The following is a 14,417-nucleotide window of genomic DNA, read 5'->3' as shown; positions in this document are numbered from 1 at the left end:
TGCTACCTGGTTTCTAAAGTATTTAAACCAATTATAAATTAGATTAAAATATAATCGTGAGGGTTGTAGAGCAAGGATTAGAAACATTTCAACTGCAATAAAAAGTTTGAATATTCGCAAAGTATCTTAGAATACTGATCTGAATACTAATGATGTTTTTTAGATTGCAAGCTCTTTTGGACAGGGGCCTCTTTACCTCTTCTACTGGTTATTGGCTGTTTTTGTATAGTTTCCTATATACACCTATTTATTGCACAACGCTACAGAATGTCATACCAAAATATAAACTATCCCCTAATAAAAAGTTGATTTGTAAACAAAAAAAACCCAAAACACTCAGGTCTTATTTCTAGCGTGTTTGTGATCATGTGTTTTTGGCACAGGACACAAACATGCAGATTATCAGGATGACATAATAAGGTTTGAAGGTTATGAGAGAAGTCTATAGCTGTATCCAGATTGCTCAGGATAACCGATCTTTCCATAATTTGAATCTTCATACCTCAAGTCTATTAGAATATTTTGTAAACATTAAATAAACCCAATAGGCTAGTTTTGTTTCCAACAAGGATGAATTATATCTTAGTTTGGATCAAGTACAAGCTACTGTTTTATTATTATAGAGACAAAAGTAATCCTTTTTTTTTTTATTAATTGGATTATTTGGATAAAATAGTCAATGGGAGATGTCCTTTACATAATTCTGAGCTTTCTGGATAACGGGTTTCCAGATAACAAATCCTATACCTATATTTGTATTTAAATGTATCGTAGGATGTGTGTTTCCCTTAGAAAGTACAATATGAGGGCATACCAGCGCTGCATCAGGTCAGGTACCCGCGGGTTACCCGCAAAAAAAAAAAACCGTGCACCCTGCAGAATGAGGGGAGGATTCTCAGGTGCAGGTATAGATGCGGGTCAGGTTGCAGATCTCATCTTAATTTCTTATCTTATGTAATATTGTCTATATTTTTGTTTCTGTCCCGCCCACTTTTGATGACATCACTTCCGGTTTCCAGCAACCTCACTTAATGTTTGATGGTGGTCGGCTGGTTGCAGGTCGGGTTGCGGATAAGGCAGTTGTGGGTCCGGGTCAAAGTGGGTAAATATGCGGGTTGCGGTCCAGGCTGCAGGTTCTGTCTGGGTCTTAGAAATTGGTTCCGTGGAGGACTCTACGCTGCGCAATATATTTGCGCTCTAAAAAAACATGTTAATAATAATAATAGCTTATTCCATGCCTAGAACCTGCCTTATTTGTTTTTAAACAAATGGGTAGCAGCTGCCATATTGTTTCCTTTAGACAGTATAGTATGATGATATAGATTATTACATGCCCAGAACATTCCAGACCTTTAACTGTCTAAATATCCTATCGAGGTGATCATTAATGCACTGACTGTGCAGATGGATTGTGGGAGTTGAAGTTCTGTAAGTGTTTAAAGGAGCACTAACACCCCCCCCCCACAGCCACAGCCCTGCACAGTGCCACTCTAGAAATTGTGTCCCCTCTAGCAACACCGACCCACACATGCAGAACAGTGCAGCGCCACAGGGGGGTCACACAGGTTCGCCAGCCTAGGCATCTTTGTTAAAACTTGTCACAGGGTGTCGCCATCTTGGAAAGTGTCTGTGACACTCACATGCTCAGTGGGCTCTGAGCAGCTGTTGAGAAGCTAAGCTTAGGGCTCGTCACTAATTATCCAGCAGAAAATGAGGTTGGTCTGTAATATAAGCTGATGCTACAGGGCTGATTATTAAATTCTGATGCTAATTGCACTGGTTTCTGTGCTGCCATGTAGTAATTATCTTTATTAATTACTAATCAGCCTTATATTGTGAAATTTCTATTCTATGTGTACTGTATATTGTGAGTGGGTCCCTAAGCGCAGTAAGTGACAGCAAAACAGAGCATGTGCAGTGAATCAGCAGAAAAGAATATGGGGAGCTACTGGGGCATCTTTGGAGACACAGATCTTTACTGCTAAAGGGCTGTGGTTGCCTTGGGCTGGTACAGAAGCACAAAATATAATTTACAACATTTCTAGCTACTTCTTTAGTAAAGCTTTAGTTTTAAGTAAGTGCCGACACTTCAGTAGTTGGAGCCGGAAAGCTCCGTAAATTACCAAAAAGGAAGAAGAGGATCCAGAAGATACAGAAGCTAGCGAATATGGTGCCCCTGAGCTCTGCTGCGCTATTCTGCATATATAGGTCATTGTCACCAGAGGGGACACTCATTCCAGTACAACACCATGCGGGGAGGGGGTGAACGGAGGCCCCCAGCTGCAGGGGGGTTTAATACTCCTTTAAATGGGCACTTTCTACCACATTAACTAATTACTCTGCTATGGCATTCCCTGTAGGGGGCAGCCCTGTATTACATGTAGGGGGCAGCTGTGAGCTGCTGCTGCTGTTGTTGCATTGATCACTTCTGCATTAGACAATATGCATTGGGCTGAGGCACCTTGAACAGGGACAAAAACAGGAAGAGAGAAATGTTGTGGCTTAATATTTACAGTGAGTTTCCTATCTCTTCTGCTTGCTCTGTGCACCTGCTGGAACTTGGCAGCCCTTATACAAACAAGGAGAAATGTATTAAAGGAAAACTTTACCCCCAAAATGAATATTTAAACAACAGATAGTTTGTATCATATTCAGTGACATATTAAAGAATCTTACCAAACTGGAATATATATTTAAGTAAATATTGCCCTTTTACATCTCTTGTCTTGAACCACCATTTTGTGATGGTCTGTGTGCTGTCTCAGAGATCACCTGACCAGAAATACTGCAGCTCTAACTGTAACAGGAAGAAGTGTGGAAGCAAAAGACAGAACTCTGTCTGTTAATGGGCTCATGTGACCTAACATGTGGTTTGTTGGTATGTTTGTGTGCACCATGAATCCTACTATCCCAGGGGGCGGCCTTTATTTTTTAAAATGGCAATTTTCTATTTAGGATTACTCAATGGCACATACTACTAAAAAATTATATTATTATGAAAATGGTTTATTTACATGAAGCAGGCTTTTACAAGTGAGCTGTTTTATGCAATATATTTTAATAGAGACCTACATTGTTCGGTGGGTATAGTTTTCCTTTAATTAATATGTCAAGACTGATATCTCTCACCCAAAGTTTCTCTATCCATATTGCAGCATGTCTCGTAAATACAGTAAACACAGTTTTGCTATATATCTGTACTGGTTACTTGTTTGTGTCTTTCAGAACCTGTCAGAATGGAACCCGTCAGACCCCGAGTGCCTGCTTTTGGTAGTGAAGGAACTGGTTCAGCAGTACCACCAGTACCAGTGCAGCCGGCTCAGTGAGAGCTCACGCCTCATGTTTGAGTATCAGACGCTGCAGGAGGAGCCGCAGTATGGATTAAATATGGAAATCTATGCGGGAAAAAAGAACAACTGGGTATGTCCCCTCTGGATGGTGCAAAGTCATTTGGGCTAGCAGTGTTTTGTTCCAGTATCACTTACTAGAATGAAAACTAGAAGCCTATGGCCTGAATCTGTTCCGAAAATGTATGTATTTTATTGTGGCAGCTGCAGGAGTGGGGTTCCTTGCAGACAGGTCCGGACTTGGATTCAAAACAGGCCCTGGCATTTAAAGGCAAACTAGCACCGTGGGCCCAATAAATAGTCACTGTCTATGGCATCTTAAAGTGGCCATACATGTAGAGATGTCTCCCCGATATGCCCACATTAATGTGGGCAATATAGGGCTAATAGGGCCCAATGATCGGATCATAATGTAAGGCATATGGGCGGTCGGATCGCAGGACAGAATCAACGAACAGATGCGGTCCGCACACCTCATGTGCCATAACCTTAAATCTCTACCTTGATGTATGGAATGTTATGAGCCCATTACAGAACTTTGGCCATTCTTGGCACTTGTCAGTGCGCCCACTCATTCATTTTATTTGCTTTGCCTTACAGACTGGGGAATTCTCTGCTCGCTTCCTGCTCAAGATGCCAGTTGATTTCAGCAATATTCCCATCTATCTTCTAAAGGTAAATCAGCCGAGTGTCTCCCTGCGTAGAGAATATTCTAATGCACAACATATCTGGACTTATCATCACATTTTGAGGTGCCATATGCAGTAGGGGAACTGCACACATGTACGGGCATTACTTCTATTGGTACCAGTGGCTGTTACACTGACACACTCACTGACACACTGCTGTCTTTATTGTGACAATCTACCTAGTAGATATAATGAAATGCTAGCAATGGAAGTGACTGTTGGGAAATCTTGGGTTGTGTTTGTTTGTCAATAAATAGATGCCCCATGTGCATCCATGATGGCACAGCAGCTTTACCATTGCTAATGTAAACTAATGATCAGGGTCTGTAGGTATAAGAGCAATTATACTGACTATAGACTGAATGCATTAAGGCACTTATATTATTATATACATATAATAGTATATATTAAATTATTAGAATTTAAAGGCTTGTCACAAACAGTTGGGGCAGTTACAGTAAGTAATGAACAGTTAACTGCAGGTATAGGGGTATTAATATTAGACAAATTGCATATGCTTGCTTGCTCATTCTCCCAAGACATTTATTGTGAGCCATAGTACAGACTCACAGTAGGAACAAAACAGTCTGTCTCGCACACTAGTGATCTGCGTGCCGGCCCGATACCCGCGGGACCCACAGGTTCGGGCCGGCTTCACACTCTTCTTTGCGGCTCTGCAGCTCTACCATCAAATGCTGACTTACGGGTTCTTCTTTAATAGACGCTGTGCCTACTCGCCCTGCCCCTTTTGTAACGTCATTGGCGGGGCGGAGCGGGTCTATAAAAGGAACCCGAAAGTTGGGCTTGACAAAGGGGTTATCCCCGAAACGTTGCATCACGCAATAAACAGCAAGGGCTTGCCCTGCCAGCAGTATCCTTGTGTGCCGATGTATTTCTCCATATTACAGACTGCCTGCTTGGTTTAAGGAGCTGCAACTTCTGAACAAACCCATTAATTAAAAATTCCATTAATTAATTGTTTCATTCATTCAGAAAGTAGAATAGTATATTATTCATTCTTCATTCATTCATTCATTCTGAAAGTAGAATAGTATATTATTCATTCTTCATTCATTCATTCTGAAAGTAGAATAGTATATTATTCATTCTTCATTCATTCATTCTGAAAGTAGAATAGTATATTACGAATGTCCCGCAATAAGAGAACTCACTCACAAGGTTGGCTGCCCATTCTGTAGGTGCCAGTATTCTCGCACAGAGCTGATTATTTATATAGGCCTTGTTATCACCTAGAACAGATCTGCACGCGAGCAAGTGTTGTATCTAGAAATATCAGGGCACGTGACCTGCCTGTTTCCCCACACAGATCTCACAGTAACATCTCACATCCTGAAGAGCCCCGTCTCCCCGTACTGACTCGTCAGGAATGTACAAGCATGCAGCATTTCCCACTTTTTTTTTTTTTTTAAATGCTGAGAATATTTCACAATCAGATTTCTAAAAAAGATAGATTTTTCCCTTTTCGAGTGCAAAGGTGATAACAAAATTTGCATTTTACAGCAAGAAAAACTTTAAACTTCGGTCATGCATTGATAAAATTTGTAGCAGAGTTTCAAGTGTTTTACCCACAGGATAGAGTGGTTTTCTCCGGCTCAAAGCTTGAATAAACAAAATCTGGCTAGAAAGGTTGTATTTTATGTACTTACTGTACAGGGCCAGAGGTTAAGCAGTCCTACAACAGTTATGATAAAGGCCTTAACAATAACCCCCAGCAGCTCCCCGTCTTGGATCTTGTTAGGCATGTTTTGTGTGTCAGTGGCACTGCACATGCTCAGTGAGCTCTGGGCTGCTGCGTAGGCTGCTGCGTAGAAGCTAAACTTAGGGTTTGGGGAAAATCATCAAGCAGAAAGTGAGGTTCATCTGTCATAGAATGCTACAGGGCTGGTTATTAAATTCTGATGCAGACTATGCTAATTTCTATGCCATGTAATATGACTGTATTCATTATGAAACAGCTTTGTGATGTGACTGTTTATTGTATATATACTTTATATTGTAACACTACAGGATTGCTAGAAATAACACTTATCTGCAGCAAAACCCACATCTTATCTGTGGCTGTACGAGGAATGGTGAGCAGCACACAAGGCTTCCTGATACGATGCTGTTTAACACGGATATATACAGATTAGGGCTTTGTTGTGCATGCAGCTCAGGAAGTGAAACCTTTCCTATCAAACACCTTGCATGAGAAAAGTCTCCCCTTGCTTACAGAACTGTTCTTAAAGGGCAAACATATATATCTATCTATATCTATATCTATCTATATATATATATATATATATATATATATATATATATATATATATATATATATATATATATATATATAGCAAAGGATTTTTCACTTACTATAAAAGCACTCTATACATACAGTGCTACGCAATATGTTGGCGCTATATAAATACATGTTAATAATACAAATCATTTATACTTTGTCATGTTAGAGGTTCTACTTCTGCATATAGGACCATAGATACAGGGTCCAGCTTACCATAGCAACCAGTCAGTGGTTTGAATGAGAGACTATGAGATGAACAGAAGAGGGTCTCAACAGGGCCAGAATCAGAAGTGTCCTGCTGGAGTCGAAATGGGCAGAGCAGGGCATGATCTGGGCAGTTTGGGGGTATGCACAAAAAAATTGTGTGAAAACACAAGAAGGAATTAGTGGGAGCATTGATCCACGGCCCCATTGGGAGGGAGGCTGGCTTTGTCAACAAAATAATTAGAGGGCCTTGAATTGCTAAACCTGCTACAAAGCTATGAATTTGCAGATCAAGTACAGAGAAGCAATGAAGCAGGCTATTTCTGTGAGTCCTTTTGATGGTGTTCAGAAGGGGACCTGCACCAAAATGAACCGTATTTCACCTGAAATTTCCAAACTCATGAGCTACTTAAAATATTTTAATGGTCCCAGATCCAATCCCGGATTACCGACTGTATAAACTATTTAATTGCAAATTGTTTTAAGATATCATAGTCTCCATTATACTAAAATAGAAATGCACTGATTAAGCCATACTGATATGGGGGTGTATGTTCTCGGTACTTGCAGCTGCAGTTAGAGAAAGCGCATATAACTAGGCAAGGTGCGTGACAGAGCCTGCATGTAACATACTGGGAAATCGCTGAGTCTGCAGAATGACTTGTACAAGATTCAATACCCTTTCTGCTGATATGCACATAATTACCCTGGCATGCTCAGTCACATCCATATCACCCTCTGTTCTCTGTAAAGAATTGCCCTGGGCACCATGCCATACTCGCATACAGACTCCTGCACATTGTAGCTGCTATGGCTTTGAGATGTCTCATGTAATGAGCCTAACTTTGCACCGAAACATTCACTCCTACCTGTAATGTGTGAATATGTTATTGCTGATTGGTTTGAGAAATGTACTACCACATCAAGATGTCCTCTGTTAAAGTGCCTATATATGTCCAGATTTGATTGCATGACGTGTTTTGTCCCAGCGGTTTATCAGTTACAATCCTTTTGCACCACAGTGACTATGTCCAAACGGAAAAATCTTAAATGATAAATGATAGAGCAAATATGAATGAGCAAATAATCATCCTTTTTGTCCAGAGGCCAATTAATCACAGCAAGTCAGTCCATGTATACCTGCTCTTATTCTCCAAGTTTAGGGTGTCCAACATTTTGTCTGATCCCACACCCCCCTCTTCTCAGTTCATACCAAGGTCATTAATATATGAAAACATTATTTTATTAGATATTTAAAGTGGCCATATATGGGTCGATAAAAGCTTCCAACTTGGCCCTACATGGTTCAATAAATACTTCAAACTTGGCCCTACGAGTGAATTAAAGCTGCAAGCTTGGCCCATCGTATCTTATTGGCCTTTTGTATTGGGTCCTCAGGAGGGCTGTCTGGCTGATATATGGCACATATCCAATTAATGTGGTTCTTACCCCATCAGTCTTTGTAGGCTTGTGGGCTGATCCAATTGCTATACCCCATGATTGGATCAGCCCAATCTGGCCAAGCTCATAGGAGAAAAGTGTATGGCTAGCTTTAGCCATGGTTTCAGTATTGTCCAGGACAGTGGTCCCCAACCAGTGGCTTGTGTGAGCAACATGTTGCTTACCAACCCCTCAAGGTGCTTATTTTGAATTGCTGGCTTGAAAGCAACTTTTGGTTGCATAAAAACCAGGTGTACTTTACAGAACCTCCTGTAGGAAATAGGGGCTACCAAATATCCGATGGCAGCCCTTTTTGCCCCCCCCCCCCGAGCTAGTTTCATGCTTCTATTGCTCCCTGACTCTTTTTACATATGAATGTGACTCATGCCATATGAGTGAATGTGGGTACCCCAGTCTGGGACATCAATTAATTGCTCATCTTACTCTAAAATACCTTTCTTCTGGCCTTTCCAGGAGTATCTATGGTAGCTTTGTGCAACTAGAGACTTGCAGGCTGGATTTGCTCCTTCCAACAGATTATGTCCCCCAAACTGCTCAAGAGCTCCATTAATTTAATTGGTTATATACTTTTATTATAACCTGTCCCCCAAATGTGCAGTACAGTGAATAATGGATCAACTATATGAAAAGCATTCTTCCCAAATCTCACCCAGCTGTCCTTCAGCCTGGACCATCATAGCAACTTAAGGTGGTCATAGATGTAGAGATCCCCTTGTTTAGAGATGTCGCCAAATGAGCGGATCTCTCCCTGATATGCCCACATTGAACTGGGCGATATTGGGCTGATCCGATCGTGGGCCCTAGGGTCCAACGATCGGATCATATTGGATCCAATATGGGCGGTCGGTTCGCAGGACCTCATACACGCATAGATGCAGCCGCGATCTGATGGGATCCGGACAGATATCGGTTGGGGAAGGCCGTCAGATGGCCCCACACACGGACCAATAAGCTGCCGACTCCGTCTGTCAGCAGCTTTTATCGGCCCGTGTATGGGGGCCTTAACCCCACAGTTTGGGAACCACCGTCCTATCTCGTCCTTTGTTTGGTAATCCCTGTGTCTACTTCTATAGAGTTTAGTTCTGCCCAGGGAAAACCAGGGCATGTAAATATACATTTCCCTTTCATGCCCTGACCTGTGTCATGTTCTGCTGGTATCTGGGTCTCAGCAGCCAAACCCAAAGCGCAGTTAACATTGAGAGTTTATCTCTTATCTGTGCTAGTAAATTTCTCAGGAAAAGATTTAGATTGTATTTGAGCTGATTAAGTTCCAGTGAAGTTCCACAGAAGGAAAGTAGGGATGTGAGATGAGTGATTGATTGGGATTCCTTCCAATTCATCCCATTGGATTTACACGGAGCAGAATCTCTTTACTTGCGTAGGATTCTTACTGCATTCTTACACATTGCTGGGGTTTGGGGCAGGGTGCCTAATAGCTTTTGTCTAGACAGAGTGCTAAGGGCGAGCAGATTCCTCCCGTCCATGCAGTCTGTTGTTCATCTGACAGGACGGCTTTTATTTGTTTTAATTCTCCTGTCTCTGCTAAGACTTCTGCTTGTTCCTATGTACTGTCGGCTAAGGTTAATGGCCAATGTGTCGGATCCTCACTGTCGGCTCCAAACGCCAGATACAACCCCTGCCTCCTGCTGTTCACTTCAGGTGTACAGTACTTGCCTCACTCTTAAAATAATGTAGCAGAAGGTCTGATAATCCGTTTGTTTCTTTTATCATTATTAGTGATGAAAGAAGTTTTTCACTAAGTTTTGCCGTGAACATGATGCCCATAGACTGCAATGGTTTGTATAAGCAACAGAGCTCAAACTCCCAAAATTGACACCCAAATAGTGGTGTCTGGTGCTGAACTGGAGGGCCCACACCTGCCATGGGGTCATAAACATATACCAAGGCAAATTACCAGCAGTACACCAAGTCGGTTGTAATTTTTAGCCCAAAAACACATACAAAACAGGCAATGTTTCGGGCCCTCAAGACCCTTTATCAAGTCTAATAAAGGGTCTTGAGGGCCCGAAACGTTGTCCGTTTTGTATGTGTTTTTAGGCAAAATAAATCACTTTTTTGGATAATTACAACTGACCTGGTGTGCTGCTGGTAATTTGCATTCATAGGGGCAGATTCACTAAGATCCGAACTTGCGCCGGCGGTAGCTTTGCCACATTCCGCCGCACTTCGCCAGGCATAGTTTCGCCAGCGATACGCAAATTCACTAAGATGCGAAGTTGCACTCAGGGAGGCGAACTGTAGCGAAGTTGCGCTATCGTTAATTCGTCAAGCAAAGCGAAGTTACGCTAGCGATGCCTAGTTTGCATACGGTGCCAAGTTAAAGTACAATGGACGTATGTGTAGCAGCAAATACATTACACTACACAAGCCTGGGAAAGCTTCATAGAATAAAATAGAGTTTTTATTTTGCCCTATACATGTGCCCACTGTATAGTTTAGGTGCCATATGTTAGGAAATGTTGGGGGGGAGGAGGGTACCCCCAAAAAAATGTACAATCTTTTTCAGCCTATCACCCTTAAAAAAGGAAAAGACGCCAGTGTTTTTTGGGACTTAGAAAAAATGTAAACGTTTTTTGAAGCAAGCCCTATCTACTCTATTGCACTTCGCCTGGTCTCAGTTGGCGAAGGCAAGTCTGGCGCAAGAGTTAACGTTCATGAAAATCCGCAAGTTAGTGAATTAGCGTAGTTACGTTCCTTCACCATAGCGCAACTTCGCCTGGCGTAAGGGTGCAAAGTAGCGCTGGAGTAGGTCCACTTCGCTAGCGGATTTACGCCAGCGCCCGTTAGTAAATCGGCGAAGTAACGAAATGACGTCACACTGGCGAATTTGCGCTAGTGTTAGCCACTTCGCACTTTAGTGAATTTGCCCCATAGACTGCAGTGGGTGAAAAAAATAAAATTCGCACATCAAAAAAAATTGTGTCAAAAGTCGCCCATTGACATTCAATGCTTTTCTGCGAATTTTTGCAGATTCACCCATCACTATATTATGCAGAAAAAACATGTTTTTGGCTGGAGTTCCCCTTTCATTTGAAAATAAAATAAAAGGTAATACATTCATAGACTGGTGGAATCCATGAGATAAAATTATTTCCATCTCCAAATGGCCAATGTGTTCTCTCCCCTTGCCCCTGGAATAAATGATCATCTGTTAGAAAGGAGACATATAAATCAGATGTACTTAGTCCCTGAGTTCTGTGAGTTCCAAAATAAAGCAGGAAAATAGGAAATCCGGCGGAGAGAGAGGGAGATATAATATTTTGCGTATAATCTATCTTGTGCTGTAATTTATGGATTCCAAAGAACAGGAGAATTCTGCATGAGGCTTCATCTATGCTGAGCATTACAGTTAAAAAACAGATAATTGTACTGAGCAGCTGTGGGCTGGGAAAGCAATACCAGTTCTGCAGGACTTTTCTTGCAGACACAACACCGTTTCAGTGCTTATAGTTTAAATTGATCAGACTGTTAAGGTGGCCATTCTACGATTCAGCACTAACAATGGCCGATGTTGAAGGCACCCTCAGCTACCCTACCTGCTCTAATCTGGACAAATTTGCCCCCACCCATGGTTTTGATAAATCAGCAGCTATATTGTTGCTAGGGTCTTACTCTAGCAACCAGGCAGTGGTTTGAATGAGAGACTATCATGTAAACAGTAGGGGGGCTGAACAGAAAGCTAAGTAACAAAATGTAACAATAACAATAAAATTGTAGCCTTACTGAGCTTACTGGTGACCCCCATTTGAAAGTTGTAAAGAAGAAGACAAATAATCCAAAAACTATATTAAAAAATGAATGACCAGTTGTAGAGTTGGCAGGACATTGTATAACATACAAAAAGTTAACTCAAAGGAGAACACCCCCTTTAAAGAGATAGTAAGTTTAATTAGAGAGTCAGCGAGCAGCCATTTGGCGTAACTTTGGGCCCCTGGCTGGAAATGCTCTTTGCACCTATAAAATAAAAAGGGAAGGCATTGTAGTTCCACTAAGTCTTTGCTTTAAAAAAAAAAAAAGAGAAACAGAATTGATAGCAGCAGCATCACTGCACTAAGGTGAGGGGTAGGGTAATTAAATTAATTGGCATGATATTTTAATAACCTATGCCAGAATTCAGTGCAAATATGATTATAATTTGAATGAATCACCTCCGTCTCTCAGTTCTGGCAGCTTGTCGAGCAGAGGAGCCCATTCCTTTCAGATGACGGCTCTCCAAGTTGTAATTCATTTAACTCCATCAATTAATATTAATTGCTCTGCAAGAGAGAAGGTGCTGATTTGAGGCCTTGTGTACTTGATCAATTATCAACTGATTTATTTTCCTTTGTGTTGTTACAATGATGGCCGAGGGCTGCTGTGACACACTCTATGACCAGCAGCTCAGAGCAGTGTAACTTACCTACGGGGTTCCTCTGCTGTGACCCTTCGTTTCCAAGGCCAGGGTATTGTGCATGTACAGGTCTGCCCTGAAAGAATAGGAGACAGAAGGCCACACATCAGAAAAACCTAGACGGTAATTTACACTAGTGGTGGGCCTCTAACTTATGTGGCAGCAGCTCATAATAGTTGTCAAAAGATTTCAAGTTCTCATTTAAAGTGAACATGTCTTTTATTTTAAAACGGGCTTATATTTGATTTGTTTAGGTCAATATGAGGGCATAGCTTACTGTGTGCACACAACTTTTCTTTATTTATGTGTAAACATATGGTGGGATAAATCGTACTGTTCCCCTTAGTTCCAAACTTTAGTATGTAACAGACATAAAAATTTTGGTAGATCAGCCATTATTCCAAGAATAATAGCACGTGTTAGCGATGTGCACGTCAGGGTTGACTGGGGGCCCAGGGTCGGACTGGGGGCCCAGGGTCAGACTGGGGTCCCAGGGCCCACCGGGGCTGCTGTCCAGGGCTCCCTCCGGAACCCTCTGGTGCGCTGCCGAACGTGTGCACTGCCCCTGGCTTCGTTTTACAGGCGGTCGTGACAGGTGAAAATCGCAGATCTGGGTCAGCGGGGACCACCGGGTTTTACCCGCTGCTCCGTCGGCCCAGTCCGACCCTGGTGCCCGTTGAGAAGAACTCGATCCGCACACGACTTCCGCCTTCCATTTATAGACCTGCGTCGACCCGCCCCACAGCCGCAGGTCGACTTTTCATTATAGCCGGCGCAAGACAGAGGGAAGGCGTTCAGGTAGTATCTAGGTGGTATCTATACCACTATGGGTAAGGGCACACCTGGCGATTCGGGGAGATTTAGTCGAATGGCGCCTAAATGCCTTGTCTTTGCGGTGACTATCTCCCCGAGCTCCTTCCCTCTGTCTTGCGCCTGCTATAATGAAAAGTCACCTGCGGCATGGCACACGTGGCGCTTTGTATTCCGAAGTCGACCTAAGTTGCCTCACGAGGAAACTCGGGGCGACTTTGGAATACGAAGCAATGTGTGTGCCATGCCACAGGCGACTTTTCATTATAGCTGGCACAAGACAGTGGGAAGGCGTTCGGGTAGATTAGTTGCCGCAAAGACAAGGCGATTAGTCACCAGGCGACTAAATCTCCCTGAATCGCCTGGTGTGCCCTTACCCTATAATTTTGGGGGTATCTGTACCTTTCTGTTAGTTTGCGGGTATCTATACATCTCTGTGTTTGGGGGTTATCTGTACCTCTCTGAGAAGGTGTATCTGTACAAATCTTTATTTACTGGGGGTATCTCTACCTCTCTTTTTTTTTTTTTAAGGGGTGGTATCTTTAACACTATAAGTTTGAGGGTATCTGTACCTTTCTGTGTTTGGGTGGTATCTATACATCTCTGTGTTTGGGGGAATCTGTGACTCTCTGTGTTTGGGTGGTATCTGTACTTCTCTGTGTTTGGGGAGGGTATATGTACTTCTTAGTATTTGGGGGGCAGGCACTTAAGCAGATATCAGAAAGTGCTGAGCGGTTGCACTCAATAGTTAAACCTATGGCAGATGTGATTTACGCTGGATTTGTCTGGCAGCCAGTTCCTGTGTTATTATCCCTGTGTTTAGTGCCTGTGCATGGAGTGTAAGTGGTTTCTTTGTGTTGCTTTGTTTTGATTGGATTGCTTCGGTGGTTTTGTGGGTCTGGTTTCCCGGTTCTCATGACTTTATTTCATGTGAGCAGATTTATAGGCCTATAATGTGGGTGAAATCCTTCTTGCTGAACCTTTTGCTCTTTAGAGATGATAAAAGATGTTTTTGTTATCAGTTTCTCAAGGCTGTAAAACTGTTTTGTACTGAAGATATTTTAATATAAACGCGGTAAATGTCATTTTACTGGATGGGCCCATTCCAAGCAATATTTTAGTTCTGAATAAAGAGCAGCGTCACTTGGGGAAAAAGATCTTTCCCATAACCCGTTGCCAGCTTTTAATTGGGG

At 42.3% G+C, this 14,417-nt stretch overlaps 1 protein-coding gene across 5 annotated transcripts in view; it reads left to right on the top strand.

Moving 5' to 3' along the window:
• babam2.L (BRISC and BRCA1 A complex member 2 L homeolog) overlaps nucleotides 1-14,417 on the top strand; it is a 126,494-nt gene that overhangs the window by 31,867 nt on the left and 80,210 nt on the right. For all 5 annotated transcript variants that reach the window (XM_018261884.2, XM_018261887.2, XM_018261888.2 and 2 more), the window contains 2 exon segments: nucleotides 3,226-3,420; nucleotides 3,948-4,022. In XM_018261884.2, coding sequence (XP_018117373.1) covers nucleotides 3,226-3,420; nucleotides 3,948-4,022 — 270 coding nt within the window.

This window comes from Xenopus laevis, chromosome 5L, assembly GCF_017654675.1.
Source record: "Xenopus laevis strain J_2021 chromosome 5L, Xenopus_laevis_v10.1, whole genome shotgun sequence".
In the NCBI taxonomy this organism is placed as follows: Eukaryota; Metazoa; Chordata; class Amphibia; order Anura; family Pipidae; genus Xenopus; species Xenopus laevis.
The sequence above is the reverse complement of the archived record's forward strand: the minus strand, read 5'-3'. Positions and strand labels throughout refer to the sequence as shown.